The sequence below is a fragment of the Bos grunniens genome, chromosome 5 (genome assembly GCF_055505025.1).
Source record: "Bos grunniens cultivar Pamir isolate PY7600 chromosome 5, Bosgru_T2T1.0, whole genome shotgun sequence".
In the NCBI taxonomy this organism is placed as follows: Eukaryota; Metazoa; Chordata; class Mammalia; order Artiodactyla; family Bovidae; genus Bos; species Bos grunniens.
The window spans coordinates 105,238,447-105,263,235 of NC_141169.1; the positions used below are offsets into that span (position 1 = coordinate 105,238,447).

At 52.7% G+C, this 24,789-nt stretch overlaps 3 protein-coding genes across 13 annotated transcripts; 1 reads left to right on the forward strand and 2 right to left on the reverse strand.

The window, feature by feature from the left end:
* Positions 1 to 2,129: 2,129 nt before the first annotated feature.
* VAMP1 (vesicle associated membrane protein 1) lies at positions 2,130 to 9,287 on the forward strand. Of its 2 annotated transcripts, none has more exons than XM_086402341.1 (5): positions 2,130 to 2,486; positions 5,524 to 5,650; positions 5,837 to 5,995; positions 6,710 to 6,761; positions 7,164 to 9,287. In XM_086402341.1, coding segments are annotated over exons 1-5 (357 nt in total). In that variant the 5' UTR covers positions 2,130 to 2,484; the 3' UTR covers positions 7,181 to 9,287. The 2 variants fall into 2 exon arrangements, with proteins under 2 accessions (XP_086258467.1, XP_086258466.1); XM_086402340.1 differs by having other exon boundaries at positions 8,703 to 9,287.
* On the reverse strand, positions 9,226 to 16,825 carry TAPBPL (TAP binding protein like). Of its 7 annotated transcripts, none has more exons than XR_015164373.1 (8): positions 16,303 to 16,825; positions 15,536 to 15,751; positions 15,113 to 15,385; positions 13,610 to 13,948; positions 12,124 to 12,426; positions 11,481 to 11,600; positions 10,525 to 10,614; positions 9,226 to 10,359 (listed from the first exon to the last, which is right to left on the reverse strand). XR_015164373.1 is itself a non-coding variant. In XM_086402330.1 (7 exons), the coding sequence occupies exons 1-7, from the start codon at positions 16,361 to 16,363 to the stop codon at positions 10,316 to 10,318; spliced, it is 1,326 nt and encodes a 441-aa protein (XP_086258456.1). In that variant the 5' UTR covers positions 16,364 to 16,825; the 3' UTR covers positions 9,226 to 10,315. The 7 variants fall into 7 exon arrangements, 4 of the variants coding, with proteins under 4 accessions (XP_086258456.1, XP_086258455.1, XP_086258458.1 ...); XR_015164372.1 differs by having other exon boundaries at positions 15,536 to 15,754; XR_015164374.1 differs by lacking the exon at positions 13,610 to 13,948 and having other exon boundaries at positions 15,536 to 15,754.
* Positions 16,826 to 16,985: 160 nt separating this feature from the next.
* On the reverse strand, positions 16,986 to 24,663 carry CD27 (CD27 molecule). Of its 4 annotated transcripts, none has more exons than XM_086402337.1 (6): positions 24,026 to 24,663; positions 23,732 to 23,863; positions 20,999 to 21,151; positions 20,718 to 20,807; positions 19,967 to 20,080; positions 16,986 to 19,730 (listed from the first exon to the last, which is right to left on the reverse strand). In XM_086402337.1, the coding sequence occupies exons 1-6, from the start codon at positions 24,159 to 24,161 to the stop codon at positions 19,606 to 19,608; spliced, it is 750 nt and encodes a 249-aa protein (XP_086258463.1). In that variant the 5' UTR covers positions 24,162 to 24,663; the 3' UTR covers positions 16,986 to 19,605. The 4 variants fall into 4 exon arrangements, with proteins under 4 accessions (XP_086258463.1, XP_086258462.1, XP_086258464.1 ...); XM_086402336.1 differs by having other exon boundaries at positions 19,955 to 20,080; positions 24,026 to 24,597; XM_086402338.1 differs by lacking the exon at positions 19,967 to 20,080 and having other exon boundaries at positions 24,026 to 24,579.
* Positions 24,664 to 24,789: the final 126 nt, after the last annotated feature.

Below are 24,789 nucleotides of genomic sequence, written 5' to 3' on the forward strand. Positions count from 1 at the left end.
CTTCTCCAATGCATGAAAGTGAAAAGTGAAAGTGAAGTCACTCAGTCGTGTCCGACTCTTAGCGACTCCATGGACCGCAGTCTACCAGGCTCCTCCGCCCATGGGATTTTCCAGGCAAGAGTACTGGAGTGGGTTGCCTTCTCCAGTACTTCTCCAAAATGCTGATGAGGATGTGGAAAAACTGGATTCTTCATATGTTGCTGGTGGGATTCTAAAATGGTACAGCCATTCTGAAAAACAGTTTGGCAGTTTCTTACAAAACTAAACATGTATTTACTTTACCACCCAGCAGTTGCACTCTTGGGCATTTATCTCAGAGCAATGAAAATTTATGTTCATGCACACCTGCACATGGGCAGCACTAGTGGTAAAGAACCTGCCTACCAATGCAGGAGACATTAGAAACTCAGGTTTGATCCCTAGGTTGGGAAGATCCACTGGAGGAGGGCATGGCAATCCACTCCAGTATTCTTGCTTGGAGAATCCTGTGGACAGAGGAGCTTGTCGGGCTACAGTCCATAGGGTCACAGAGTTGGATACAACTGGCGTGACTTGGCACGATGCATGGCACAAATCTGCACATGAATGTTCATGGCAGCTTTATCTGTAATAAGCCTAAACTGGAACCTCTCTGTATTTTTTTTTGTTGTTGTTCAACCTCATATGAATCTGGTGGGCATATTTAGCCATTCGTGCTGTCAGGACCAATTCCTTCCATTCTATTTGTCTTGAAGGGTTTATAATTTGTTTTCAATTTTTACAAATTCTCATTTCGATGTAGTTTCAGAAGGGGGATGGAATAAACACATATGATCAATGCATTATGTTTCTAATTGTTTAACGTTTTTAAGTAGGGTTGTGACATTTGGGTAGATCACCCTGGTGGTTTCTTAGAGGATGGTTATAACTGAGGGGCAAGATGAAACAGGAAGATACTATATTTCATTAATTTTAAGAGGCCACTTGGCACTTTTTTTTCATTTGAACATATAAATTGGGATGTTTGACTATAACTATTAGCCAGAACAGTCATACTGTATTTGTCATACTGGCTCATAAGAATCAAAATTTGCCAAATAGGTGTCTGAGGCTTGGAAGAAAATTCCAGAGACAGAAAAGGAACATTCCTTTAAGAAATGCTGCATCACCAAAGCCCTTGATGGCATGCACAGAGGACTACATTGTGTGGAAATCATACACATCTGAGTCAAAAAAATGAATCATAAAATTTGCTGTCTGTGAGATTTCAGGAACACTGTTACTGTGTTACTCTTTTCTGTTTTCCTTTTTATGTTTTTCCATGGGAATGAAGTATGATAAAAACCTATACCTATAGAAACCTACACTTTCAATAAATATAAAATAAAAAATCGAAGTGATAAGAAAGCATTATGTCACAGTTTATTTGTTACCTTTTTACTCATCGGGACATAAAGTAATAGTTTTACAACTGATGGCATCCAGGTATGAGAGAATAATCTGAAGTGGGACAGGGAGACGAGGGAAGAGAATACTTGAAATACTAGGAAGGAGAACTTGGTGAATTGTTAGAGGACAGGTGAAAATGAACGGGAAGGAAATCTAAGATAGTTTTCAGGTCTCTGGTTTGGGTAACTGAGTCGACGTGGTAAACTACCTGGGATGGATAGGAGGCGCAGAGGGAAGGGGGAGTCAAATTTACGTTGCGTGAAGGGGCTTGTTGGTTGTGTAAATCGGATGACAGGAGCTCTGATATTTACTTTGGCCCCGGGAGCCTGCGGCTTTGCCTTGATGGATTCAGCCTCCTCAGAGCTGTCTGTCAAAAGCAGGGAGATGAGGTGGAGATCGGCAGGGTGCGGGTACCTGGGCCCTGCCTAGATCGCCGAACACCCGCAGCTCCCAGGGCTCGGGTGTCCTGGTTTGGGAGAGCCGGGGGCCCGCCCATTGCTGTTGGAGAAAGCTGCGTGATTGGCTGGAGACGGGCCGTGGGCGGGCCCAGACGCGGGGAACTGCTCAGCGATTGGCTGGGAGGCACCAAAAAAAGGTCCAATTCAAACTACTGGAGCCGCCTTTCCAGAGGGTTGGCGCCGAGTTCCACCCAACCCCTTCGCTTAGTTAGACAGATAAGCAAGCCAGAGTTGTAGTTGGTCAGATCGTCTCGGTGCAGCGCCTTTCCAGAGTCAGAATGAGAAGAGAGCTGTGATTGGCCAATTTTCAGGGGCGGGCACTCTAGGCCTTGTCCGGCCTTCGCTTCGGGGACTAGCGCCCGTTCTGGGCATGGATTGGGCTGCAGGGTTGTCAGCTTGATCTGGGGGGCGTGGCCAGCACTGATAAAGACTGGGGCCGGCGCGGCAACTGCAGTAAGTTCCACCGCAGTTAGAGCTCCGGTGGGCAGCCAGAGGCGGAGCTCGGAGGTGCGGGCGGCTTCACCGCAGCGTTTCCCGATCGGGTGTCTAGCCGCAGACTCCAGAGAGGAAACGGTCCTCTCATTCTTCTCTCGGTGACATGTGAGTTGACTCTGATGTGGGGGGCGCGACACGTTGTTGCCAGCTCTCACCCCAGCGCCGGACTCTGCGGGACCGAAAATGGCGCATTGCAGCAGCTGCGGCGGCGCGGGGAACCACCGCCGCGCGCCGCCCCCGGGCCGGGCCACCCCCCCGGGAGGGGAGACAGCACCCCATTCCTGCACCAGCCGCAGCCGGCACCGCACGGGCGCGGCCGGGGCGCGGGGGTCCCACATTCCCTGCCCCCTCTCCTCTCGCCTGCGGGACTCCTCAGTCGGGTCTCCGGCGAAGGTGGGGCGTGGAGACACCCTAGAGGGGCTCCAGGCTCTTTCTTGTCACTGATCAAGGCGGTACTTAGGGCTTCTGGAAGGACAGTCATGGGTGCACCTGCCAGTTAGCTGCTTGGGTTGCTCTGCAGCGTCTGCACTTGTGTACACCCCTCAACCCGATCGCGATGAGCAGCCCCCTCTTGGTAGTGAGCAAAGCTTCAGAAACTTGTCTGCCAGTTCTCTGGTGAGCAGCTCACAAGGACTCCAGGGGCAGTGGTAGGCAATTCCGAGCAGCCATTCATCCCAAGGCCACCCATAGAGGAGGTGCTTTCCTGTCAGTGAGTCTTAGCCAAGTATTTGGAAGAGAAATAGAGCTGAGGACCACTCCCGCACCTCCACCTTCCCTTAACACATTAGGTTTAGTCTCTAATAATCAATTTAGTCATCTAGTCATGGTCATCCCTGTCTCAAGATCCTAAGGGAGAACTATAGCTAGACAAGTGGAGGAACTTCCCGTTCTTGCCCAGAGTCCTGGCCTGGTCCAAGACGTATTCATATTGCTTCTCTTGGTGACAAAAAAAAAGGGGGGGGGGAGATGTACTTATGTTACATAAGGCTTATAACTAGCCTTGGATATGTTACTCCTGCGTGTTCCCAACTCCCAACAAGTAGTAAGTGAAATGGTCCCTTCCAAAGCTTTCTAACTATTTGTATTTGATTTCTACAGTTTTAGCTGTATATGGTAGTTTACGTGTTTTGGCCAAGCCCTAGGATGCTCTGTGTTTTCATTTTGGGCAGGGGGAGCCTTCTCCGCTGACTGGTTCCCAGTAGCATCCATGTGGGATGAAGGAAGGAGGTGAGGAAAGCATGGTGACTAGAAGGGTGTCACGAGGTCTCTGACCTTAATCTTGTCATTGGTGCCACCAGCCTGGACCACTTCCAAGACCAAACACCGGCTGCTTCCTACTCACTGAATTTTCCACTTTCATCAGAGAATTAGATTGCTTAGCTCAGTAGTAGCAGAGGAGTCTAGTGGCTTCCAGAGCTCTGTATCTTTACTTTGCCTCTTTTGTGCCTTAAAGGGAAATGGGAAAACAATTCTTTTAACTGGGATAAGTCAGGTGTCATCTGCTAGAATAGCCTTTCTGAGGGGTTATTCTCTGTCTCTTTAGACTGAAATTTACGTAGAGAGGAGGAACTTCTGGGTATTAGTTCTACTGTGAATAGTCGAAGCTTTTCCTTTTTGGCGACTTTGTGATGTTTTATCCGTAGTACATTTACTCTTGGACTGCTCTGATGAGGTGTGCTTTGTGAGATTCTGCTTCTGTTTGAGGAGTTCTTATAATTTCTCTTCTCCATCAAATTTGAGCAATTTCTCTCCTACCTGTGAGTTCTTCCTTGGCAGAGAATAGCTCACGCCTCAGGTTAGACTTCTGAAAATTCTTTAGGGCATGAATTTAGCTTCCATGTGTTGGGAGACATGGAGAGGGATTTATTTGGAGGACTCCATGCTTGATGGGGCTTCCTTGGTGGCTCAGATGGTAAAGAATCTGCCTGCAATGCAGGGGACCTGGGTTCGATCCCTGATTTGGGAAGATTCCCTGGAGAAAGGAATGGCAACCCATTCCAGTATTCTTGCCTGGGAAATCCCATGGAGAGAGAAGCCTGGAGGGCTACAATCCATGGGGTTGCAAAGAGTTGGACACAACTGAGTGACTAACACTTTTTTCATGCTAGATTATTCCCCCACCCTAAGGCTAAGGGAGAAAGAGAATGGTCTGTATATATTCAGTGTAAACCAAGATTTCTCTTTGGGACATAAAGAACTAGGAGAGTCTCCTAGACTTGATGCCAAATCTAGAACAAGAAGGGACAGAATGTCCCTGATGCCTATATATTGAAGACTGTGTCCAGTATTTTTGTTTTCTGCCTAGGCTCTTGGAACAGTCTCACAATTAACACAATTGGTTTGGGCCCCGCTTCTATCTAAGTGAACCCCCAACCTTCTCTGCCAAAAAATGAAGCAAGCAAACAGTTCTGACTCACTCCAACTTCAGAGGCCTTTGGTGATTCTCCAAGTCGTCCTACAGTGGCCACGACACACTATAATCACTACGTGAAAAATACCAATAACTGACTCCCCTTCAGCAGAGACTGTCTGCTTGGCCTTTATTTTTATATTCAGCCTTTGCAAAAAAAAAAAAAAAAGAGCTGTTAATCTGTACGCTTGTCCTGAGTGCTTGCTCCGTCACTCAGTCATGTCTGACTCTTTGCGACCCCATGGACTGTAGCCCACCAGGCTCCTCTGTCCATGGAATTTTCCAGGCAAGGCTACTGGAGTGGGTTGCCATTTCCTTCTCCAAAGCTTGTCCTGAAGGTTTAGTTTTTTTGCGTATAATTCTCCTAACCTGGATTGGAGTTTTCCAGGTTGACTTCTGGGAGGCAGAGAAATGACAGTCAGGATACGGCTGGCCCATTTGTCCCTGTAGCCGTCGTGCCAGAGTATGCGTTTGAGTTTGGGTCAGAGGACAGCCCAGACGAGAGCTCTTGACTCCACCCTCCACCCAGGGTGTCGCTGGGCCCCATCAGTTGCAAGATCTTTTGTTTTTTTGCCTTGCGTCTGTATTGTATCTCCCCACTTGGCATTGCCAAGGAGCTAGACCCCTGCTGTTTGCGAATAACCTTATTATTGCCACCACCTTGGTGCTGCGGGGCGAGAATGCACGGGATTCCTTTCTTGTCTCACGCACTCTGTGCCCTTCTCCCCAAAGGTCTGCTCCAGCTCAGCCACCCACTGAAGGGGCAGAAGGGGCTGCCCCAGGTGGGGGTCCCCCTGGCCCTCCTCCTAATATGACCAGTAACAGACGACTACAGCAGACCCAGGCACAAGTGGAGGAGGTAGGTGGATAGCTTTTTCTCCGAGGGTTTCCAAATCATGGGAGTCTGGAAACTTCTCTTTATGTAGAGGGGCAGCTAACGGCTCTGGGAGGCAGGGCACCCTGTAGAGTTAGGCAGGGCAGCCTCGGGGTGCTCTCCCCAGCTCTGGGGGAGCTTAGCCGCTCTGTGTTCCCATGCCCTGCTCAGGTGGTGGACATCATGCGTGTAAACGTGGACAAGGTCCTGGAGAGGGACCAGAAGCTGTCAGAGCTGGATGACCGAGCCGACGCTCTGCAGGCGGGTGCATCACAATTTGAGAGCAGCGCTGCCAAGCTAAAGAGGAAGTACTGGTGGAAAAACTGCAAGGTGAGTGTTCCTGTCCCCTCCCTGTTATTTTCCTGGGTCTCAACGCACAGGAGGCAGGAAAACCCTTAGGTTCCACATTCTCTGTGGAATGTGGAATGGTTCCACATCCTCTGCTGGCACCTCTCTTGAGAGGAAATCTGGATCGCCGCTTTCTTAAGCTGCATTACCCAAGCTAGCCACCAGGGTACGCTAGAGCACTCAGAACCACTCACTGGGGGCCCTGGAGACCTTAAGGAGTTTGGAGGGGTTAGTCAAGCTGCTTTTTCCTGGAGGACCCCTGCAAACCCTTCCGAAGACACACCAATGTCGACACAATGGCTGGGGTAGATACATATTTAAACACCTGCAGCTCTTGGGGAATGAGCTGAACACTTTATGATGAACAATGAGCCTGATGACTAAAGGTTCAAAGTTGGCGTCTCCTCTGGTGTTCCTTTGAAAGCCTCCAGGCTACAGGAAGAGGGGAAAAGGAGAAGGCTGCAGATGCTCTGATGTTTTCGAGAAGTTCCAGCTGTGGTGGAGGGGTTACTATCTGATGGGGTAGTGGGGTGGTGCACAGGGTGGGGTTGGAAGGCTTCCAGCTATCCTGGGGGCTGTGTGGCTTCTCCCACTGTTCCCCAGGACTGGGGCAGTGCTGCGCTCATGTCCCCAGCCCGGGCCTCCTTCCCTCCTTCCCCAAACCCAAGGGCTCACTCTTTGTCCATGTTCCCCCAGATGATGATCATGCTGGGAGCCATCTGCGCCATCATCGTGGTAGTTATTGTAAGTAAGTATCGCTGAGGTTGCTGGTGGGGTGAAGAGGTGGGAAGGTCCCGGAGTCTCCTCCCAGCCCTGCCTGCCTGCCTGCCTGGGGAGTGGGGCTGCTCTGACTGAGGTACGGAGATCAGATCGCTGCCAGGGCGGCGGGGAGGGTCATCATTGGGTGCGGGAGGGCAGGAGGGGCTTCCTGGATGGACACGCCTTCCCTCTGCAGGACTGTGGGGGACGGTGGTCCCTCCTGGTTCTGAGGAGGTGGGGCTGTGCTCTTTTGTCACAGGCATGGGTGGAGGGTGCCCGTGGGGGTGGGACACCTGCGGCCACCCCTGGTGTCTAGTAACCTGATGTCATGTGCCCTCTTGTCTCCCGTCTCTCTCTTTGCCATCTGGGACCTCCCGATTCCTGTGTCCAGTCTACTTTTTTGCTTGAGAACATGCCACCCCCGTCCCTGTTCCCCCCGGCCGTCTGAACTCATGTCCCTCTCTCCCTCCGTCTCTCCCTGGCACTCCCCCATCTGCCTTCCTCCATCCCAGCCCCGCTTCGCCATCGCCCACTCCTCCTTTGTTGCTTTCATTTGCACTTGGTCCCGTGACACCGGAAATGCTGCTCATGGTGCAGTCTTGAGGTAACTGCCTGGTAAACAACAGCGGGCATCTCCTTCCTCCCCTCTCACGCTCTCTCAAGTTCCCCCAAAGGGTTGGAGGCAGAGGGCCTAGGAAGGGGTGGAGCTGAGGTGACCTGCCCAAGAAAGGGCCAGGACTAGGGGGAGGAGAAGAGGCTTATGCTCGTGGTGTTGCCTGGAAAAGCCAGGCCAGGCCGCTGGCAGGAGCAGGCTGGGGACAGCTGGGAGAATGTCCCTCACCTGGAGTCCTTCTCCTGGGCCAGGCCTTGCAGGGGAGCCTGGACCGGGTCTGCAGTCCAGCCTGGGCCTGGTGCAGGATGCCTTAAGAAAGTCAAGCCTGTTTTGCAGAGGGATGTCCCATCCGTTAGTCTTAAGATTTTCTGTCTTCAGGGATCTTACCACCTTTTACTTTGTCCTCCAGCGACCTGGAGGACACATATTCATAGCGAAAAAATGCCAGGACTCCCGTTCCCATCCTAGAAGCAGTTCCGCCAGCTCATATCTGGATGGGGCGCTCGTCCATGTTTTCTACACCATTCTGTGTTGTTCATGAGGGCATCAAATAATTTCATTTAGCCAGAGTTTGAGACTCACTGAATTTTACTGGCATAGATAAAGAGAGGATGCCTGTGGGTTATAGAGACACAGCAAGTCCAGGGCCTAACTCGAAAAATAACAAGCCTGGAGGAAGTCACTTCTCACCCTCTCGTTCTGAGGTTCCTGTTGCTCCTTCCTGTTGATGGAGGAGGATGAGGGGCTGGAGGTGAGAAGCCCTGGACCCTTGGGGAGTCCTTACCCCCCTATACTCCCCCAGTGAACTTGCTAAAGAAAAGGGGGGCCCGGCCGTGCTCTGAGTGCTGAGGGAGCCCAGTGCCTGCAGCGACCCAGCCCCGGGGTTGAGGTGGATGTCAACAGACAGGCCTGCTTGTGGGTCCTGTGCCGCCTCGGGGCCTCCCCACCCAGAGTGGCCTCTGTTCTTGCTGCAGTTCGTTCCCATCCCAGAGCACCCTGTGCACCTGGACTCCGCGCTGCCTCCTCCGCTCCCCACTTCTCTGTGTGGTTTGTGGCACAGACAGTGGGACCCGAGGACGGGGTTGCTCGGCCTGTCTCAGGGGCTGGGGCTGGGCTCAGGAAAGGGCATCGAGTGGGCCAGACCGGGTGTGAGGGGCGGAGGGCCCACCTGGTCCCCTCATGCGTCCCGTCCAGCCAGCGGGAGGCGGCAGGGGGCCAGGCTGGGCTGGCTGGCCCTCCATGCAGTAGCATTTCACGACGCACAACCCTCCTGCCTCTCCCTCCGCCCCGACCCCCCTTCCCCTCGTCCTGCCCCAGGGTGGGACGGAAGAGCTGGACGAAGGCAGTCAATGTGCCCTCCTCACGGCCCCCCTCGAAGGCCTCCACTCTCCCCTGGGCTCCCCTTGCCTGATGCAGGGGGTCACCGCTGGAGAAGAACCACCACTGGCCTCGATGTGTCCCAAGCCTGGAGCAAACCCGCCCTCCTGGGCCGCCCCATCACAGGAAATCACTTCTGGGTTCTGCCCCGTCTGTCCCAGAGGTAGTTGGCTCAGTGCTTCTGGGGACGCAGCCCTTCTATGCTCCTTCTCACCCCGCCTGTCCCCTCTTTTGTGTCTTCGCTGTCCTCACCCCCGCACCCCACACCCATGTGCATAAGCACATATGCAACTGAGCCCAGGGCTCGGCGGCCACATGAAGCTGAGGCCCCAAAGCCCCTCCTCGGTTTGCAATGAGTCGGTGTGGGGTCTCCGCTGTGTGTCTGTCATCGCCTCTCTGTCTTTTTTCCTAACCCCACTCCTCCATGTACGGAATAATAACAGATGTACTTCCACCAAAGGCATGTATTCACCAATTTCCTGTATTCTGAACAAAGGCCAAAAAATACAGCTTCCTACCACTAAAGCGAGTCGGCTGTTGTTTGGGCTGGAGTGACCTCGGCGGGGTGGAGGGTGGTGTTTCTCTTTGGTTCCCTTCCCACGGTGCTTTGGGCCAGAAGGATGGCTGACATGTGCCATCACCCTCGAGATGAAAGGTCTGGGTGTTGGCAGGGGACGTGGTCTCCGCTCTCAGCCTTCATGCCTGATGCCACCCGGCGGCTCTTCCAGGTGTGAGTGACAGGAACCCGTGGCAGGAAGCTGAGTGGTGTCTCACCGACAGACACCTGCAGGTCTTCTCAGACAGCTGCCGCCATCTCCCCCTAGGTCCTGGGCCAGACGCTCTGCTCCCCACGACCCTCACGCACAGCCGTCTGCTGTCAAGTCCAGTGTACTGACCAGACCCGTTTGAGAAATGACTAAAAGGAGCAATCTCTCCCCTGCAGCTGAGGGGGTGAGGGGCATGTAGAGTCCTAAAATGTCCAGCAGCCATCCAAAGGGGCAGGAGCTTAACCACAGCTCAGGGTTACACAGAGCAGCTGAGACGGGGCCCTGGGGGCCACCTCTGAGGGTCTCTGTTTCACATCTCGGACACTTGGCAGGTAGAGTAGCAAGGCTGGGAGGCGGGGCCCCGAGTGGGGAAAGAGGGAAGTGGAGAAGCTTTGCTTCCGAGGACACTCGGCGCTTTTATTTGGACATAGTTCGGTGACTGTGTGTTCGTCCAGTTCCCACCCTGTCCCACTGTCCTTCCCCTGCTCCTTTCTGAATTTTTTTTTCTGGCATCTTTTCCAGCCCCACACCTCCACCTCCAAGCTGGCTCAGGTCTCAAGCTGCACCCAGACCTCTGCCTTCTTGCCACCCTGCCACCTCTCCACGCTCTCTCCCTTGGTATATCGGCCCAGGGCGTGCAATGAAGGAGGGCAGGGGCCTGTAGAAATCCAGAGTCAGTGATCCATGCCTTCTTTTTAGCTTTCTTGGGGCCTTTTGGAGTCTGGGATTCGGCTCAGAGTCCTTCTGGGAGAATGTGAATCTCTTACATTTAAGGCAGGAGAGCGGCTACCCAGAGTGCCTTGAGGTTTTGGGAGACCTTGGTGAGGTAGCTAGGAGGAAACAGGAGGGAACAAGGTTGCTGTCAATGGGGTAACCCCAAGAGCTGGGACTGGGCTGGCTTTATTCCTGGTCTGGGCGTGGCGGTGTTCAGAGCATCTGATCTCTAAGTGAGGGCGGTCAGGGATAGAACCCATGGTGTCCAGGCGCTTTCTTACCTTGGCGTCTCTGCAGCCCCAGGAACAGCAAGGTCAGGACGAAGAGGATGCTGGCCAGAAGGACTCCCAGGGCTGACTTCTGCTCTGCAACTGACAGAGGCGTGGAGGGAAATCAGTGGCAAGAATCCTCCTGAACCCTCGCCCACAGCGTGTGCACGCAGGAAGGAGAGCGCGCTGTGTGTGTGTGTATGTGCCTGGCCGAGGAGCTCCAATCAGCTGCTCCTCTGCCCTCAGCCAGGGACCAGGCACATGGGGTGCTGGGACCTGCTGGGGGTGGTTGTCCGCCTGTTACTCCACACAATCCTCCACCTCTTCCCACTTTGTGACAACAGTTTTCCAAACTGTCTTACAAGAGAGATTTAGTTTAGATTAGCAGTTGACCCTGATGCTGGGAAAGATTGAGGGCAGGAGGAGAAGGGGGGCGACCGAGGATGAGATGGCTGGATGGCATCACCGACTCAATGGACATTGAGTTTGAGCAAGCTCCGGGAGTTGGTGATGGACAGGGAAGCCTGGTGTGCTGTACTCCGTGGGGTCGCAAAAGAGTCGGACAGGACTGAGCAACTAAACAAAGTTGCTGACAGTTAAACTGCAATTTTGTAAATAACTGGGGAGTGATGTAAGCTGAGGCAAAATCCCATAAACTTTAGGGAAGCTTATGGCCTCGCAAGCCACCAAGTAATGCATTTCAAGTTGCAAACTCTGCATGGCATAAGACTTTTCCATGCAACATTGTAAAGCAATTTTCCTCTAGTTAAAAAATAAAAGTATCAATGTTCAAAAAATAAACTTTTCAATATCCCCCAAACATTAAAAACAAAAAAGACCTTTTGATGACATTCTGTGGCCTCAGGATAAAGTTCAGCTGGAGGCCTGTTATTTGCCCACCAATAGCAGCAGGGGGGTTAAAGCTGTAGAGAAATCAGGCGACCTATTGTTCACGTTTTCCGTTTTACCATTTTCTAGGCAGACAACCTTGACTGGACATCTGTAAGTGCCGTTGCGTCTGTGCGCTATGTCGCTTTAGTTGTGTCCGACTCTTTGCGATCCTCTGGACTGTAGTCCGTTACTCATCTCTAAAATGGAAGGTGTGAGAATGTGTGCTGGCCCACATCTGAGTGCTCAGTGCAGGGCTGGCTCAGTCCTGAATAAATACAAGCACCGCTCAAGCTTCGTGACCACAGCCCCCTTCCCCCCACACCCTTGCCCCTAGCCATGCGGCTCCCCCGGTTCTTTCAGGCTATTCTATAATGAGGCTGTCACACGTGCGTTCCTTCTGTCCTGGTGTTCCTGGCCCTCTGAGCCTCGCAGGCCTCCCCCTACCCCCTGGGTGGGTCATCTGCCCTGATGGCCTAGTCTGTCCCTCCAGCTCCTTGAGGGCAGGATGAGGAACTGCTCAGCCCTGGTCTCCAGCTCTCAGCAGTGCCTGGTACCCCAGGACCCAGGGGATAATAAAAGATTCGGGGAACATGTAGTCGGACCTCTGAAGGCCCCCACCTTGGGAAAGCAGCAGCTGAGACCGTAGGAAGCAGAACTAGGTCGGAGGACAGGAGCCCTGAGCCCAGGTGTAGAGGTGGGGAAAGTAGGGCACTCCCATACCTGGTGGGGCAACCCAGGCATGGACCCCCAGGGGTTCCTCCAGGGAGACGTGGGTGACCTGGCAGGTGTAAGTGGCTCCCGCAGAGCCAGGCTCCGCCGTCAGGGAGGAAGAGATACTGTAGGTGCCAGCTGGGCTCTGCCGGAGGCTGGAGAGGGAGGCGCCAGAGACAGGGGCTGGGGAGCCACCCTGTTCCTCCCGGGTCCAGGTCACAGACACATCCAGGGGGTAGTAGCCAGCAACATTGCAGATGAGGGTGGCTGGTGGGGCTGTGTTCAGCAAGCTCAGTCGTACTTTGGGGGAAGCTGGAAGAAAGGAGGAGCGATCAAATCCCACAGGGATCACCAGGACAGCAGAGGAGCCTGGAGCCTTCTGCTGAGCATGATAGCAGGTTGTGGGGGTGGAGGGTTTCTACTCAGTGAGGTGTGGGGTGCATCCTGGAGGCAGGACATAAAGGGGCATGATTCCCACAGGTCACTGAAAAACAACAGCAAAACCAACTAGAGGTTGGCTTGCTTCTTAACATCACCATCAGCCAGTGATTTTAAACACTCGTGTAAGGTGACGTAAGAAAGTTGCTCAGTCGTGTCCGACTCTTTGCAACTCCATGGACTATACAGTCCATGGAATTCTCCAGGCCAGAATATTGAAGTGAATAGCCTATCCCTTCTCTAGCAGATCTTCCCGAACCAGGAATCGAGCTGGGGGCTCTTGTGTTGAAGGTGGATTCTTTACCAGCTGAGCTACAAAGGGAAGCTTTGAAACAGTCCTCCCGGTGCGGGGCGGGGGCCCTCTCTGGTGGGTCAGTGGTAAAGAATCCACCTGCCAATGCAGGAGACACGGGTTCGATTTCTAGTTTGGAAAGATCCCCCGTGCCACGAAGCAACTAAGCCCATGAGCCACAACTAGTGAGCTTGTGCTCTAGAGCCTGGGAACCACAACTTCTGAGCCACAAGCTGCTACTACTGGACTCGCATGCCCTGGAGCCTGGGCTCTGCAACAAGAGAAGCCACCACAAAGACAGACCTGTGGAGGGCAACTAGAGGGAAGTCCAGGGACCCAGCACAGCCATCAGTGATAAATAAAAGAAACAAAATTTAAAAAATAAATTAAAAAAAAACAATTCTTCCCATCAGGACCGTTCCCACAGCCCCTCCTTGGTTTGCTGCTGCTCCTCCTTAGAACGTGGTCCAGAAGGACTGGGGTGACCGGAGATAGCCAGCTGGGGCAGGGCAGCAGGGTCTTGGCCAGGACATTTGTCAGTGGAATTATCCTAGAGCCTGATGGGAAACTGAATGGAATTCTCTGAGAGCCTGATGGGAAACTCAATCTGATGCCATCCGTGCTTCTAGGACAGAGAAGGCAGTCAGGTTGTGGGACTGCAGTCTGCCTCTCAGCAAAGTGCCTTTGTGTTTGATCCCATTCCGGAAAACACTCTCATAGGCATATTCCTTTTCCTCTCTGCAGGGTCACTGACCCTGGCCTCACCTTGGATGTAGAGCTGGATGACCTGTTGAGCTCGGAACAGGGAGGTGGTGATCTGGCAGATGTAGACCCCCTCATCCTGTAGAGTGAGGCTGGGTAGCGTGAGGGAGGCATCTCCAGCTGTGAGCAGCTGCTCAGGCTCCAGGGTGGCACCCTCCCGCTTGACCTGCCCCTGCCCCATGGTCCAGTGGTATACCAGCCGGCCACTGCCCTTATGCTGCAGCCGCCACTCCACGCTGGTAACGTCTAAGCCAGGTGCCACGGAGTAACCACAGTGTAGGGAGGCTGTGGACCCCAGCAGGAAATTCAGGGATGGTGTCTGTGTGGTCACCTGGAACTCCACTGTGGGAGAAAGTGAAAAGTGTTAGTCACTTAGTCGTGTCCGACTCTTTGCAACCCCATGGACTATGAGCCTGCCAGACTCCTCTGTCCATGGGATTCTCCAGGCAAGAATACTGGAGTAGGTTGCCATTCCCTTCTCCGGGGGATCTTCCTGACCCAGGAATCAAACCCTGGTCTCCTGCATTGCAGGTGGATTCTTTACCATCTGAGCCACCGGGGAGAAAGAGGGGTGATTGTGGGCTGCTCCCTCCTTGAGGCCACCTGACCCCTGAGCTGTAGCACGCCTGGGGCGTGTTGAGAGACACCACACACACATGGTACTCTTCACCATTTTGTACCCCCTGCACAATCTGATGAAAGTTATGGACCAGACAAATTACACATACGAAAGTATGGGTTACCGCGGACCCTCAGGTATGAAGGAACTCCTGGAACAGCCAGCAAAGCTTTGGGAAGCCTGGTTCTTCCACTTACTGGCTCTGTGACCTAGGGCAAGCCACTCAGTGTTGCCATGTTCATGTGCTTAGGGCAAGGCTGACGAGAAGACTAAAGAAGTCAGAGTTTAAAAAAGCACACAGTGGTGAAATCTGAGCCAAACATGCTGAACTTCAGTCTAATGAAAAAAAAGACAAATCCAAGTGGTGGGACATCTACAAGATAGCAGCCAGGATTCAGAAACATCCAGGGGGACTTCCCTGGTGGTCCAGTGGGTAAGACTCCACACTCCCAATGCAGGAGGTCTGGGTTCGATCCCTGGTTAGGGAACTAGATCCTACATGCTGCAACTAAGACCTGGCACAGCCAAATAAATAAATTAAAAGAGAGAGATAATGAACAAATTCTGTGGGCCTGTGTTCCACTCTCATCTTGAAGCACTAGATCAGGCTAGCTGCTCCCTGGGAGAAACTAGTACTCAGCTCACTAAGGCAGCTGTGGACAGCACAAGTGGATAGAGCATCACATGTCTTATGTCCTCAGGTCACCCGACTAGGTGAAAATCATCCCCCTTTGGGGTCTTTGGGAAGAACAGACTGAGGCCTTGGGAACCCCCTGAGATGACCAATGTGCATGGAGGTGGTCTTGTCCCCTCCTTTCTCCTACTATTCCCCTATCTCTACCCCTTTAAAAAAAATCAAAACTTTCTGCTGCTTTTCGTTTTCTCACCTGCAGTCCGCACAGTCCCCTGGGGGCTCAGGGGCAGTTTCAGCGTGGGATGCAAGACAGTCTCATTCTCAGCATCCTCAAGAGTCTTCATCACCATGGAGACACCTGGTCCCTCTCCAGATACCTGCACGTTGGTGATGAACCAGGCTGCCATCTCCACAGTGGCCTCTGGCCTGGCCTGGAGGAAATAGCGGGAGATCTCACAGGTCACCTCCTTCCCACTGCAGTCAGCGTGGAGCAGGGCCTCGGCCTGGGGAATCTGTACCAGGTTCACTGTGGAGAGAAGAGGGCAGCACAGATATGGAGCTGGGTAGAGAATACCTGGGCTGATGGGAAGCCGGTGTGGGTGAGCCTACTTGGGAACCAGACTCAGGAACTGGAGGGAGCCCAGAAGGACTGGGGCACAGGGTGGAGGGCTTGTACCTGAGGCCTCGAAAGTAATGAGTGAGTTGTCCTTGGTCAGTGTATCCACTTGGAAGTCCGTGAGGCCTTCCAGGGAGCCATCGTCCGGCACTGGTACCTGCCTCAGCACCAGCACGGCCTTCACCATGTTCTCACTGCTGGCGAACCCTCCATGGTGCCCACCTTCTTCCATCAGGAAGCAGTCCAGGACCACGTCCACCGCCTGCCATTGCCTTTCTGCTGCAGGGAACAGGCTGGTGTGAGCACCCTGTTGCCCAGAAAGTTACTCCTATATTTACTCCCTGCCCGAAACTGCCAAGTCATCAAGGGTTAATCTTCTTGATCCCTAACTCCTTTCCTGTTTTACCCTGAACCAGATTTATGAAACTCTTATTTCCAACAATCCATGAAAAGCTCTCTCTTCCGTTAAAGGAATTCTCAGCAAAAGGAAATGAATGAGCAAAGCTGCATTGGGAGAGAAGACGAGCCTGGTTGTTGGACGTTAACAGCCTCTCAACTTCCCAGTTAGTCCCCAGGGTCTGTTGCTTTTGCGGTATAACCGAGAAGGCCCCTAGTTCCTTGGTTTGGCCCTTTCCACTGAGTTCTCAGCCTCCCTCCGAGCAAAATTGGTTCTCACCGTTACTAGCCGCGGAACCTTCCACCTGTTGGGCTTAGAGGGCGCTTGGAAGCCATCCCCGGCCCCTTACTCTCTCTGGGACCTCGGTGAGGGTGACTACCTGATGCTTCTTGAGCCCAACGCACCCTACCAGCCTGTCCACCCGACTCACCGACGTTCGCCGCCCCGGAGAAAGCCAAGCAGAGCAGTAGGCACCACCCCTCGGCGCCCATGGGGGCTGCTCTCGGGCCCTCCTCCCCCGCCGCCCTTCTTCAGTCCTCCCGCTGGCCAGGGGTCGGCTGGAGAAGGGGCTTCAAACACCCCTGCCTGGTCGGCCGCCTGGCGCCGTCAGTCTTCTCCGTCTACTTGGCTTTCGCTTTCACTTTGAGAAAGCGTTATCACGGCTGCCTTAGCCGCTGGCTGAAGCCGTTGGAGCCAGAGTCTGGTCACTATTCTTCCTTTTCACCTTCTCGCCCGCAAAAGAAATCCCCTGGTGATTTCAGGACCTGACTCTGCTGCGTGCGCCCCTTTGCCCTTTTGTTTCCGATCAGCCCCAAGAAAGTGTAGACAGAGTACGGGAACGGAGGCAGATTGGAGGAAGGAAGGGACTGATGACAGACGAAGGCTCCCCAGTAGCTGGGACCTTCTCCCACTTCCCTTCACCTGCCAGCCCCGCCACTACCCCCGGGGGCCCCAGCGCGTCTGCGCCGAAGAAAGCTCCGCCCTCAGATCGTGGGGTGGGCGTGGCCTGCGCTCAGGGTGGGCGGGTCCGCTCGCAGGTTGGGCGGGTCTGCGCGGGAAGTGGGCGTGGCCTGTGTCGGGAGCCTGAGTTCAGAGCCGGAGAGCTATGCACACTGTGTTTTGTAGCTTTATTTCGCCAGGTTTCTGCAATGGCACCCCACTCCAGTACTCTTGCCTGGAAAATTCCATGGACAGAGGAGCCTGGTAGGCTGCAGTCCATGGGGTCGCGAAGAGTCGGACACGACTGAGCGACTTCCCTTTCACTTTCCACTTTCATGCACTGGAGAAGGAAATGGCAACCCACTCCAGTGTTCTTGCCTGGAGGATCCCAGGGACAGGGGAATATGCTGGGCTTCTATCTTTGGGGTCGCACAGAGTCGGACGCGACTGAAGCGCCTTAGCAGCAGCAGCAGCAGCAGCTGGACCAAAGATACAGCACGTGGGCCTTAGGGAGGTGGAATGCTTTCTGCCTGGAGCCCCAGCCCTCTTGCAGCTCAGGGCTGCAGCTGACCTCCCCTGTCTGGACCCACGACTTGTCCCTCTTGAATGCAGAGTTCCAGAGAATAGCAAGGAGAGATAAGAAAGCCGTAAGTGAACAATGCGAAAAAATAGAGGAAAACTATAGAATGGGAAAGACTAGAGATCTGTTCAAGAAAATTGGAGATAACAAGGGAACATTTCATGCAAAGATGGGCAAAATAAAGGACAGAAATGGTATAGGCCTAATAGAAGCAGAAGTGATTAAGAAGAGGTGGCAAGAATACACAAAAGAACTGTACTGAAAAGGTCTTAAGGACCTGGATAACCACAATGATGTGGTCACTCACCTAGAGCCACACATCCTGGAGTGTGAAGTCAAGTGGGCCTTAGTAAGCATTAGTACGAGCAAAAACTAGGGGGGAGGCGATGGAACTCCAGCTGAGCAGTTTAAATGCCTAAAAAGATGATGCTGTTAAAGTGCTGCACTCAATATGCCAGAAGATTTGAAAAACTTAGCAATGGCCACAGGACTAGAAAATGTCAGTTTAACTCCAGTCTCAAAGAAAGACAATGCCAAAGAATGTTCATACTACTGTACAATTGTACTCATTTCACATGCTAGCAAGGCAATGCTCAAAATCCTTCAAGCAAGGTTTCAGCAGTATGTGAACCAAGAACTTCCAGATATATAAGCTGGATTTAGAAAAGGCAGAGGAACCAAATAACAAATTGCCAACATCTGTTGGATCATAGAAAAAAAGCAAGGGAATTCCAGAAAAGCATCTACTTCTGCTTCATTGACTATGCTAAAGCCTTTGACTTTGTGGATTACAACAAGCTGTGGAAAATTCTTAAAGAGATGGAATGCCTTACCTGTCTCCTGAGAAATATGTATGCAGGTCAGGAAGTTAGACAACAGTAGCAGTTGGAATTGAACATAGAACAATGGGCTGGTTCAAAGTTGGGAAAGGAGTACATCAAGGCTGTATATTGTCACCCTGCTTATTTAACTTCTATGCAGAGTACATCATGTGAAGTGCCAGGCTGGATGAATCACAAGCTGGAATCAAGATCACCAAGAGAAATATCAACAACCACAGATATGCACATGATAACACCCTAATGGCAGAAAATGAAGAGGAACTAAAGAGCCTCTTGATGAAGGTGACAAAGGAGAGTGAAAAAGCTGGCTTAAAACTCAGCATTCAAAAAACAAAGATCATGGCATCTGGTCCTATCACTTCATGGCAAATAGATGGGAGAAAAAATGGAAACAGTAGCAGATTTTATTTTCTTGGGCTCCAAAATCTTTGTGAACGGTGACTGCAGCCATGAAATTAAAAGATGCTTGCTTCTCAGAAGAAAAGTGAAAGTGAAATTGTGAAAGTGTTAGTCACTCTGTTGTGTCCCACTGTTTGTGACCCCATGGACTGTACCTCACCAGGCTCCTCTGTCCATGGAATTCTCCAGGCAAGAATACAGGAGTGGGTTGCCATTCCCTTCTCCAGGGGATCTTCCTGACCCAGCGATCAAACCTGAGTCTCTCACACTGCAGGCAGACTCTTTACCATCTGAGCCATTAGGGACAACAGCAAACAGTGACAAATCTAGACATCGTATTAAAAAGCAGAGATATCACTTTGTCAACAAAATTCTGTATAGTCAGAGCTATGGTTTTTCCAATAGTCATGTACAGTTTTGAGAGTTGGACTATAAAGAAGGTTGAGCACTGAAGAATTGATGCTTTTGAATTGTGATGCTAGAGAAGACTCTTGAGAGTCCCTTGGACAGCAAGGAGATCAAACCAGTCAGTCCTAAAGGAAATCAACCCTGAATATTCATTGGAAGGACTGATGCAGAAGCTCCAATATTTTGGCCTCTTGATGTGAAGAGCCGACTCACTGGAAAAGATCCTGATGCTGGGAAAAATTGAGGGTAGGAGGAGAAGGGGGTGACAGAGGATGAGATGGTTAGATAGCATCACCGACTCAATGGACATGAATTGAGCAAACTCCAGGAGATAGTGAAGGACAGGAGAGCCTGATGTGCTGCAGTCGGTGGGGTCACAAGGAATCGGACATGACTTAGCGACTGAGCAAAAATAGTTTCTCAAGTCTGCACACGGGAAAGGGTCCCAATGAGAGGGTGGTGCTGAAATTCAAGGTGCCCTCTCTTGATCTCCTTGGATGGCCAGTGGGGTGAGGTGGAGGCTAGGACTTGATTGCAGTGATGGCCTTCTCCGAGGAGCACTGGCTCAGAAGTAGGAAGTAGGCTCTGGTTTTCGGTAATCCTCCTGAATGGGGATGGCACTGCCCTCTTCCTCGCTGGGACAGGTGTAAGGACAAGGCTCAGCGGGTGCCACTGGACTTTCTCCTGCGTCTGCAGAGGAGAATCAGAGGAGTTGTTGGCCCGTGGTAGAGGAGGGGTGAAGGGAGAAGGGGTGAGTGAAGGCGGGCTGTCAGGAGGGCCCCAGCATAGTAGAGGGGAAGAGAGGCGACAGGCTGGTAAAGATGGAGCTGGAGAGGCCCAGAGGTTCCAGATTGGGTGGCAAAGCCAAGATGGTGAGGTGGGGTGGGGTGCAGGACCTGTATTTTGTCTCTTACTTAATCTCTTACTTAATTTTCTTTGTTGATGGAGGAACAGGGCTCCGACTATGGTGAAAGCAAGAAACATTCCAGAGAGGAGCACAAAGATGCGGATGCAGTTCGCGCTGCACAGGGACCTTTGGGCTGTGATGGGGTGGGCAGGGGTCACAAGGGGGCTTGGGGGAGGGCCTAGCCCTTGATCGCCCTCAGCCAAGCCCTCCTGCCCGCTTCTCTCGCCTTCCCCGCCTTCTTCCCCTACCCCCACCATTGGACCATGTCCTTTCCTAATCTCTGGACTCTGCTTCTGTTTCTTCTTTTCATTTATTTTTGGCTATGTTGGGTCTTTGTTGCTCCGTGGCATGTGGAATTTTAGTTCCCCCACTAGGGATCGGGCCCGAGTCCCCTGTATTGGAAGTGAGGATTCTTTACCACTCAACTTCCAGGGAAGTCTTTTCTTCCTCTTCTTACCCCTGCTCCTAGGAGCTTTGTGGCTGGCTTCCCTTTGGGGGGCTTCCCTGCGGGCTCAGATGATAAAGAATCTGTCTGCAGTGTGGGAGACCTAGGTTTGATCCCTGGGTTGGGAAGATCCCCTGGAGAAAGGAACGGCTCCCCACTCCAGTATTCTTGCCTGGAGAATTCCGTGGACAGAGGAGCCTGGTGGGCTACAGTCCATGGGGCCACAAAGAGTTGGACGGGACTGAGCAACTTTCCATTTCCCTTGTGAACCCTCCTGCATGCATTCTCCTCCTCTCTTGGGGTGGGGAGTAGGGAGAAAACTCACGTGACCAGTGGGTTGAGAGGGTTGGGGCCGGCAGCCACCTGGAGTTGGCCAGAGTTTGAGTGTGCCGGTCTGTCCTGGACTCTGCAATCTCTGGAAAAGCAGACGAGTTGGGTAGCAGCCACGGGCCCCGGAGGGCACAAGGCAAGACTGAAGGCCTGAGAGGCCCTGGGGGAGATGGGAAGGTGGACACAGGGTGACAGGAGGCAGCTTATGTGGGGCTGGGTATAGGAGAGGGGATGCTGGTTGGGGTGTGATCAGACCATGGGTTTCCTGGAATTTACCTTCAGCATAAGGTAAGTGGGAGGGTTGTGGGTGTGGGCCTGGGGCCTGGGCTGGACCATCACACTCCATACAGTCCTTGTCCCTGCACTGCTGGCCCTCGGGGCAGGCACACTCTGAGTTAGCCGTGAGGGTGCAGTTTTGAATGAGAAGACCTGGTGACGGAAGAGGGGGAGGGAACACACAGGATCCACTGGCTTAATCCCCGCTCCAGCCCCATCCCAGGCCCACCTCTAGGGATGTGCTACCCTTCCCATCCCTGCCTCCCTGCCCCATTCCACCCAGGCCTGCCCCTCCTCCACCGTCACCCAGTGTCTTTGCCAGTAGTGTTATCGTTATTCAAGAATACCTCGAACCTTCTAGAAGCTTCATGGTTCAGAAGTTGAAACAGCTTGCATGATTTTCCCTCTCGCTCACCGATGCTTTTGTAACTCCTTACTGAAGTATACTTACCGAGAGGTATACAGGTCACAAACATCTCATATGAGAACTGGGACAAATCAGACTCAGGTGTAACTAGCACCAGATTAAGAAACAAGATGACCAGTCTCGTGCGGTTCTAGTCGCTAACATCCTTCCCACCAAGAATAGCCACTGACTTCCGGACCTGTTAACACCACGAGCTGGTCTTGCCAGTTTCTGAACTCTGTACATGGAAGGAACCCTGTGCCTGTGCTTGTCTGTGCCTGCTTTTACTCAGCTCTTAGTGAGACTGATCCACAGTGTTGAGTGTGACTGCAAATCATTCATTCTCACTGTTGCATAGTTTTCCATAGTGTGGCTACACCTAGCCATCCCTCTACTGTTAACGGGCATTTGGGTAGTTAATTGTTAGCAAGTGGGAACTGCTGTGATCTCGGATAGGTTTTTCACCTGTACTGACATCCTTTGCCTTTAAAATAGAGATTGTGGTCGCGTATAGAGGTCAGGTGCTGAGTGGCTGCCAATCAGTGATCCTGGGGCAGGAGGGTAGGAAGGGCGCTGTGTGGGCTGGGCTCCCAGGTGGTTGGGGGCAAGAAGAGAAGGGTGATTCTGGGGAAGGTGGAGCCCGGATGTGGGCCAGGCCTGAGTGGGAGTCTCTGGGGGCCATTGCTTAGGGCAGTGCACTCATGGGAACCCAGGGAAAGCAGCCCTCACAGGCGAGAGAGGGCTACAGAAAGGGACGTCTGAGGATGCTGAAGGCTTCCATCAACCCTGACAGTTTCCTTAGCACATGCCTTTGGTCAGGAAAGGGTGTGAATTTCTTCTTATCCTTATTCCTTCTCATCTTTATGCCCTGTGGCATCTCCTTTCTGAATTCTGACTTGTAGTCGCTACTAGAACTTGCTTTCCTTGTGGCTTACTAGGAATTGTGAGCCAGCCGGGACAAGGATCTGCAAGGGGAGAGCATTGATGGGGAAGGGGGGACGGTGGTGGTAAATATGGGAAAGGGTACGAAAGGTGAAGGAGATCCAGGAGGGTACCTGCCAAAAGGGATGGGAAGGGTTAAAGAAAGGGCTCTGGGATTGGTCAAAAGCCAGTGAAGTGCCACTGTTTTCAGTGGAGCCTTCAGGAGCCTGGGAGTTCTTTTCGCCGTATATAACCTGTGCACAGAATCCCATGCTGATTGCAGGCACTCGTCCATCTTACAGATGGAAATACTGAGGTTCAAGAGGACCAAACCCAGTCAACTTCTTTCCAGTGCTCCCGAGTCCTGCAGCCAGTCCTGCCTGGGTGCTTTGGGGCTCTATGGGCTGAACCTCACAGAGGAAGATCGTGGGTTGCACTGGGCTGGAGAGTAGTGAAGGGGGCTGGACTGGCTCAGTACTGGGAAGAGGCCTTCCAGTGGGGCCTGCCGAGTGAGTTGGGGGGCTTTGGCTAAAAAAACCAAAAACCCAATATTGCTGGGGGTTTTGGCCCAGAAGAGAGACACACCCATGTACAGTCCTATGTGTAAGTAGACTGAGGAATACCTCTTGTGTGTTACAGATGTTGCCATTTGACTGTTTTGCAGTGGCAAAACCTTGTATTTATTTTAAAGAATACAGTATTGAAAAAGCTAACTGGACTCAATGCATTTACAGGTAAGTAATATCGTACTTGAGTTAAATAGCCCGCAAGCGTATCTTGCTGGAGAATGTCTGTTCAAAGGAACCACTTTCAAGCTCCCGATCTATGTACACTGGCACATACGTCATTTCAAAAATTCTAGCTAAAATGGAAAGCATGACAGTGTTCACAACGCAGCTGCTATTTCATTTCTTAATTGTAAAAATGATGAAATCACAAAATAAAAGTCAAGCCACATACACATTCTCTTTCCTACATTGGCTTTTGGAGGGGAAAAAAAAAAAAGGTTGTGGTTCACTAGCTTGTATTGTCACGTCCTTAGGAAGATGTATTCCAAGTTCCAGAACAAATGTGCCCTCTGAGAACACCACCAATTCATCAGCTGGGGAGGGGGTAGGAACGGGGGTGAGTTGCTCATCTGAAATCTAGGGTCCCAGAGCCGCTTCCTGTTTTGCATTGATTGTAGTCACAGACCCCTCCTCATCAGTCCGTCAAACTCTGCTCACTCCTGCCCTGAACCACTTCTTCTCAGCGCTCCCTGTACATCAACATGCCTTGCCCAGGGCACCCCAGTTCCCACCATGGGCTCCACTGAAGCCACAGAAGCTCAGACTCCCCCCGCCCCAACCTTCTTGCTTCTCCACACCAGCTCTCTGCCCTGCTCCCCCAAACGCTGCCCCCCTCACCAGAGTTACAGTGCCGGCAGCTCTCACAGTGGGGCCGGCTGTGGTGGTCCGGCATGAAGGAGACCCCCGGTGTACACGGATTGCATTGAGCTGCCTCTCCGTGCTGCTCGCAGTCCTTCACCAAGAACGTTCCTGTGAGCAGAGTGCCAGGGTCAAGGCCCCAGAAAACCACTCCCCCGCCCTCTCCAAGGGCTGCCTCTTGGCCTCTGCAGCATTCCTCCCCGCTTCCCTCCGGTCCCAGGCCTGGTCTTGTCTCTCCCCAAGCAGCTGGCCCCTGGCAAGGCCCCCTCTTACCTGGTTCACACATCTGACAACACCATCCTCCCTGAGCCCAGTAGTGCTTCTCCGGACAACTCTTGGGGCCTGGGGTTGCCGAGAGCCCCGCCAGGGTCCCCAGAACCCACAGCCAGCAGGGAGGTAGCCGGGCCATGACTCCTGCCCTGGGTGTAGCTCTTCCTGCACCCCAGCTGCTGACTGCGAGCCTCGGGGTGGGGCGGCAGGGTTGGGGGCAGCTGGCACCTTCCCAGCTGGGTGCTGGTGTCTCTTCTTAGCACCTCCAGGGCAGGTCTTCTCAGAGTCGTCCCGAGTTGGTGGCAGGCTGACCTTTGATGCAGTTGAAGCTCTCTCGTAGCTGTTTTTCGCTCAGGCAGTCACTGCCACCCCTCCCCCTTTCCTGTGCTGGGTGCTGGGTGTGGGGCCGGCTCTGTCAGAAGACCTGCTCTCTTCGAAGATGCCCCGATGCCCAGCCTCTCGTGGTCTCTGTCTCTCTTCCGAACTGAATTGTCTCTGCTTGCCACTGTTACCAGGTGTTGGATGTTCACAGGGATCTGCTTCCCGTATTCACACATCTATACACAGAAATGCCCACCTTTGCCCCCTGTTCACAGCTGCGTGTCCCCACGCCTCCCCAATGTTGCTTCCTACACAGATGTCATCAGTTTATAGAGAAGGGAAACCAGAACTGAGTACAGGTGTGCACGCTGTCCTCTGAAACTCTTGGGGGGCAGGGAGGTCAGATAACGCTCAGAATTTTTCAGATTTGGGGAAGAAACCAGCCC